Consider the following 5,742-nt stretch of genomic DNA (forward strand, 5'->3'; position numbering starts at 1 on the left):
TAGGGAACAGGGACGGAGAGGAGTTGATATATTGTATAAAGAGCAATAATCCTTGGACTTTGTATGGCTCTATTAGAAGAGACATAAGTTGTTAGAGACGCAGTTGCTTGTAAAAGGCTTTTTAATGGCAGAGGCTGGCTTGTGCCAAGTGTAATACCTGGGGACCTAAGCACAGCTGTGATGCCAGCTCCTCCTGGGTACTCCACTCACCCGTTCCTACACTGACGCAAGCCTGTTAATTTTAGCTTCCGAAACACGCTAGAAATCAAAAGACAACAACTTAAACACAGGTTTTGTTTGGGTGTTATTGGGAGTGTCAGCCCTCCAGCGCTGCCAAGGTCCCTGGAGCTGCACACCCCACGCTGCCACCCACCCTCCCACAGCACCCGAGGGGACACGGGGACTGCCCAGGCCTCAGGGACAGCACAGACTGCTTCAGAGGGAGGAGCTTTTCTAGTGTCCCCTCCAGAGCCAGATACTTCCCCTCCTTGTAAATGAATTGCTGAGCTATCAAGAAAAATCAAACATTATTTATGACAGCAACTCTAAGGCAGTTTTTGCAAACAGCAGCCCTAACTTGAATCCTCCCGGGCTTTTAAGACAACGCTGCCTTACTGATATTAAATAGGTACTGGGAACTGCAGTCCTGGAAAGTGCCCAGAAAACTGTGAGCTATACAAAGAGGACTGAACACCCTGGCAATTTATATATTAAAATTTTAACTTCTGCTTTCATTCTTGCTGTGAACTGTTCAGTTCTCTTCAATAAGCCAAATACTAAGAAGCTTTGCTCTTCACAAGTTTTCCTCTTCTTTCTCTGCAAGTCATCCAAACCCAGAATGTAAAAAACCCCATGTTTTCACAGTATTTTCCTCTTTATATTTTATTTCATAATGACAATATTGTGTTAGTAATGAAAACAGACCATTGTGCATTATTCACTTCAGTAACACAACAAAGGTGGTTCCAGTTGTAAAAACAAATAATAAATAAGAAAACAGCTAAAATCTCCTTGTAAACACAGCCAGGACCCACCGAGGCTCAGAGGTAGAACCAGGACGGAGAAAGTGGAAGAAGACTCAGAATAACGTTCCCGAACTGGTCCTTGGTGCCTGGCTCTGCTCAAACAGCCGTGAAAAGCCCGGGCAATCCTGTGCTCTGGCAATGCTGGGTGGGCAAAAGATGGTTCCCTCGGCAAGGAATGAGTACCAGCGGGGTACAGACCTCCACGTTTGGTCTTTAGGGATAAATGGAGACACGTGTGGCACCTCAGTAGGAAATGATGCTGGTGGCAGGTTCCTCATGACCCAGCACAGGGATCTGGTGTGGTCCTCATCACCCACCCATGGGCTGCTCTCACCGTTGCTGCCAAATGGGATCCACAGCTTTCTGGGGTGGTTGTGGGACCCCGAAATCCCAGCTCAGCGGGGCTTTTTCCAGAGCTCACCCCATGAGTCTGAGCTGACAGCATGCCCTGCCGCCCCCCGGAACACTGAATTCACAGCCCATGGCACTGTTTCGCTTGGGTACCAAGGTTTCCACTAAAATGCTGTGGCTGCAGACTGGCCAAGGGAACACCAAGCCCAATTTTAAACCAGGGAAAAGCCTCAAGTTTTCTCTCCCATCTGTAAAAAAAACAACCAACAGCTTTTCAATAAGATCACTCACCAAAGCGCCTGTTTGACTGCAAAGCATTCTTCTACTATCATCATCAGTTCCTTGAGCCCACAGGAAACCTGCTGCCTCCAGCCCCTCGGGCAGCCCCGCTGGACCACGCTGCTCGCGTACCTTGCCCCACGGTCACGTTACAGATCTGTCTGGTCAGCCCTCAAGTTATTACACAGGAAAGGTGAGAGGCACGCTAAGTGCTACAATATTGAAAATAATTTAATTTACAGGCTCCTCGGAGCAAGGGACGTGTGTATGCTTTGAGCGGTGCTTTTCTAATAAATAGACATATTTAATAATAAAGATAAAATAAATAACAGTAATAAAAAGGTACACATGTGACCTAAGATTATGTGCAATCTGAATGTCATTGTAGCTTAAGCAAAGGATAAAAACATCACTGCTAGGAAGATGCTGTACTGGAAGAAGGTGTGAAGCTGTGCTGCAGCGCATGCGAAGGAAACGGCAGAAGGGTCTTAGGATCAGGAGAAGGTGGGCACCGGGTCCCTCCAGATGCAGCGTAGTCTTTGGACTTCTATTCTAGCCATTCCCTCGTAGGAAAAGCCCCATGGGCAGGTCTGGGGCAGCTGTCCTGGGCATTACAGGAGCTGCAGGCTCCTGCGCTGGCTCTGCAGGGCAGAGGCAGGGTCCTGAGAGCAGGCAGGAGCTCTCTGGTGATGGATGCTCAGGGGAATCCAGTCCCTTTTTCCCAGGCTCGCAACCCAAAGCCGATTTCTTTCTCTCCCTGCGGTGGTCCAGGTCTCTGGATGTGCTGCAAGGGGAGGCATTGGGTTCCCACCTGCTCCGCTCCTCCAGGGAGGGAGGACCTCTCTTCCCAGCAGCTCGATGGGAAGAAAGAAGCTCTTGATGTCCTGAGGTTCCTCCTAAAATTCCAGGACTTCAGCCAAAACCCTGCCACGCAGACCTCAGTCCTTGTAAACCATCTCTCAGCCTCTGCCCCGTCCCCTGGCTCATCTCCCTGCCGTGGATTTGGGCTCGGGTCAGGTATGCGACCGCTTGCTGACGCCACGGCTGGTGGCCTGCTTGGTCATATCCTGGTAGGAGGCGGACTTGAGGAATCGGGGGTAGGAGTCCTTCTCCATCAGGGTGCGGGTCTTGGCTTGGGCTTCATTGAAGCAAGCGGAGGTAGCACCTGAGAGGTTCTTCCGGGTGATCTCCCTGGTTTCGTGGTCAATATTCACCTGCAAGGAAGCAGCATCCACAGAGATTAACTCAGCATTAACTCCCCTCCCATGGAGGGAGGAAAACTGTTTTCTCCATATTCAGGTGAGGGTGAGGATGCTTGCAAGCCTTTATATCCCTTCATGTTGGTAAACAACATGAGGTTGAAAGGAAAGCTCTCATCAACAAGAACACATCTTCCCACTTTAATAAAACCCACTGGGATATTGTATTCCTTTCCCACCCTATTTGATGCCACAGGACAGAGCCTGAAAATGCTCTCACCTCCCTAGGCGCCTCATTTTGGACAAACTCCTCAAAGATCCTGTTGGCCTTGGAGGCCAGCTTGGTTTTCGACCGGGTCTTTTTGAAGTCCTCACATGCCAGCCAGAAGTCGAGGTTCTCCTCGCTGAACTCGGTCTTCAGGAAGGTGTGGAAGGCCGTCACCCCACCTGCGGAGGGAAGAAGAGAGCAGTTAACAAGGCAGGAGAGGAGAAGGAAGAGCCGGATGGCTGCCACACACAGTGCTGCGGTGAGCACTGCCCTGGGAGCTCAGACCATGACATCCGCAGATTTCCTTTCCCTCCAGGCAAATTCCACCCTCTGAGATGCTGCTAATTGGCCTCTAGACTCCAATAAAAATGTTTCCCACAGACAAGTAATCCTCTGGTTTTATTTATCTGACCTTTCTGTAATGAGGCTTCAGAGTATTTTCTTTACAGCTTCGGAAAAGAGCTAATTCTACCTCAGGAGAAATCCACTGAGGTATCAGTATGCCTGCAGGAACCCAGCAGCCATGGCTTTATTTTTATTTTATTTCTTGGCTGAAATCTAGGGAGAACGAGATGTTCAGGAGTATGAGCGAGTAATTGCAGCAAGGATTTCAGAGCCAGGCTGGGGGATACATTAAGTTACAAAGCCAGAGATGGTTATTAGCCATCACAGCCCATGAGGAAGGCTGGAAAAAAAAACTATGCCTAGCCCCAAACTAGCGCTCCGGAAGGGCTTTCTCTTGCTGTGAAATAGCTTTTAAGGTAGACAACTATTTTTAGTTAAAATTTGGCACTCCTGCTGTTGTGTAGCTGGTATAAAGCCCAGGGTAAAGAAGGGATTGCGTGTAGGACTCAAAAAGAGGTCCCTTCTCTAAGTCTGGAGGTACTGACTGCATGGGAGAGGGGGAGACAGCACCTTACAGGAACTCAGTGCATCACCATACGTGTTGCAAATATTGGAGGGGAAAACAGCTACGTGTAACTCAGTAAAGCAGCTGAATTCCTTCTCCCTGTGAAGAGCCATCCCCAGAGGTGCAGGATGGACACGACAGAGGGCAGTAACACGGTTTTCTGAGCTATTTCTGAGGTTTTTTCCAACAAAAGCCTACAGGGAGGTGGCTGTGCTGCTGTGCACAGGAGGATACAGGGACCAGCCACACACACCAGCTCTGTTAGGGCAGAACATCTCATTTGAGGAGGCAAGGTCTCCTAGGCTGGCTGCAGGCGTGCAGTCACCGTGTCGCTCACTGGGAGCGTGCTGCTCCTACGCAGTCTCATCAAGGGAAAAAAAGCAAGATCCTACTCACTCTTACTCTTCAGGAGCTGGTCGAAGGACTCCCTCCATTCGAGTACCTCTCGTGAGGAGTCTCTGGAAAAGAGAAAAGGTGTAAGGCTTGCTGTCCTGATGACGACTCTTCTCCTGCCCCACGGCAAAGGATGGGAGCACTTTGGGCGCTCTGTCAGAAACCAAAGCAAGATTCCAATATCCATTACCTGTGGACTCTCTTTCCTTTCTCCCTTTCTTTTGCCTTCCGTGATGTCTCGCCAGACCTCAGCTCCATAGTGCAGCTTTGGCCAGGTAGCTTCTCTGGAGGATACTCAGAGGAGCCCTTTTCTGCTGGTACAAGCCCAGCAGAGCCTCCTTTGCAAAAAGATGCCTTGCCTCCAGCAGCAATATTTAGTATTTGGTTTTTAATGCCGCCTGGCTCCCTAGGGAATGCACAGAGACATCAAGAGTTGCAGGAGCCCTCTGAGTTTCTGGCCTATTGGCTAAGGACCTGCTTGCTTGTGCCTGTAATGCCAGAGCATCAGTCCCCCAGTCTGATTTTATAACTGGTGCAGCTGGGAAGTGATCCGCCTTCCCTGCCTGCTGGGGTGGGACCACAGGGAGGGTGAGCTGTGCTGTCTCCTCTGCTGCTCAGATGGGCAGGAGCATCCCCTGGGACAGCCTGGTCCATGGGGACCTGTCCCAGGCTGAAGCCAGGACATGGCACCGCTTGGCTTACCTCCACCTGGAGCCCAGCTGCAGCTTGCTAGAGGTCCCGATCCTGTGTCCCAGCTCAGGCTTATGAAGCAGGATCCCTAAACGGGTCTTCAGATCCTTGGCTCTGGAGGGGAAGAAAGAAAGTGATGGGACCACTGGACCACCAGACTGCTGCTGCCAACCTCCCAGACCCGACACGGCTCATAGGGGCAGTCCTCACTCCTCAGCTTCAGCTGATTCTTTGCCTTCTGATATATGAAATACACACACACACACACACACCGCTCCCAATTGTGGTTTCTGCTCCCTGGCAACTGCACTCAGCAGTGCATTATGCCCAGGGGAGCGTTTCCTCCCGCTCGCTTCCCAGGCAGCGCTGCATGCATTTTATAGAGCACGGGCAGCTTTTTCCTCTGGGGCAGGTAGCAGAGCAGCTTCTGAGTGCCCAGCAGGAGCCTCCGCAGCTCCCTGGAGCTAACCTTGCTCCTTTTCCCGTCCCCTCCTATGCTGCTCTCCAAAGCACTGGAAAAACACAGCGATTGCTTTCTGCTCGGCAGAGCGGAAGCATCTCCCTGCCGCCAGGCTGCTGCAGCACGGCTGATGCTCCCTTACTTTTTGGGGGGGATGGGGGGGGGGG

General features: G+C 50.9%; 1 protein-coding gene across 1 annotated transcript in view; it reads right to left on the reverse strand.

The window, feature by feature from the left end:
• Positions 1 to 2,652: 2,652 nt before the first annotated feature.
• RGS16 (regulator of G-protein signaling 16) overlaps positions 2,653 to 5,742 on the reverse strand; it is a 3,909-nt gene continuing 819 nt past the window's right edge. Inside the window, exons 2-5 of the mRNA XM_010193389.1 lie at positions 5,128 to 5,229; positions 4,429 to 4,490; positions 3,135 to 3,301; positions 2,653 to 2,869 (exon numbers count right to left, since the gene is read on the reverse strand). Coding sequence (XP_010191691.1) covers positions 2,669 to 2,869; positions 3,135 to 3,301; positions 4,429 to 4,490; positions 5,128 to 5,229 — 532 coding nt within the window. The 3' untranslated portion in view covers positions 2,653 to 2,668. The remainder of the gene's footprint in view (positions 2,870 to 3,134; positions 3,302 to 4,428; positions 4,491 to 5,127; positions 5,230 to 5,742) is intronic.

This window comes from Mesitornis unicolor, unplaced genomic scaffold (genome assembly GCF_000695765.1).
Source record: "Mesitornis unicolor isolate BGI_N332 unplaced genomic scaffold, ASM69576v1 scaffold8381, whole genome shotgun sequence".
Classification (NCBI taxonomy): Eukaryota; Metazoa; Chordata; class Aves; order Mesitornithiformes; family Mesitornithidae; genus Mesitornis; species Mesitornis unicolor.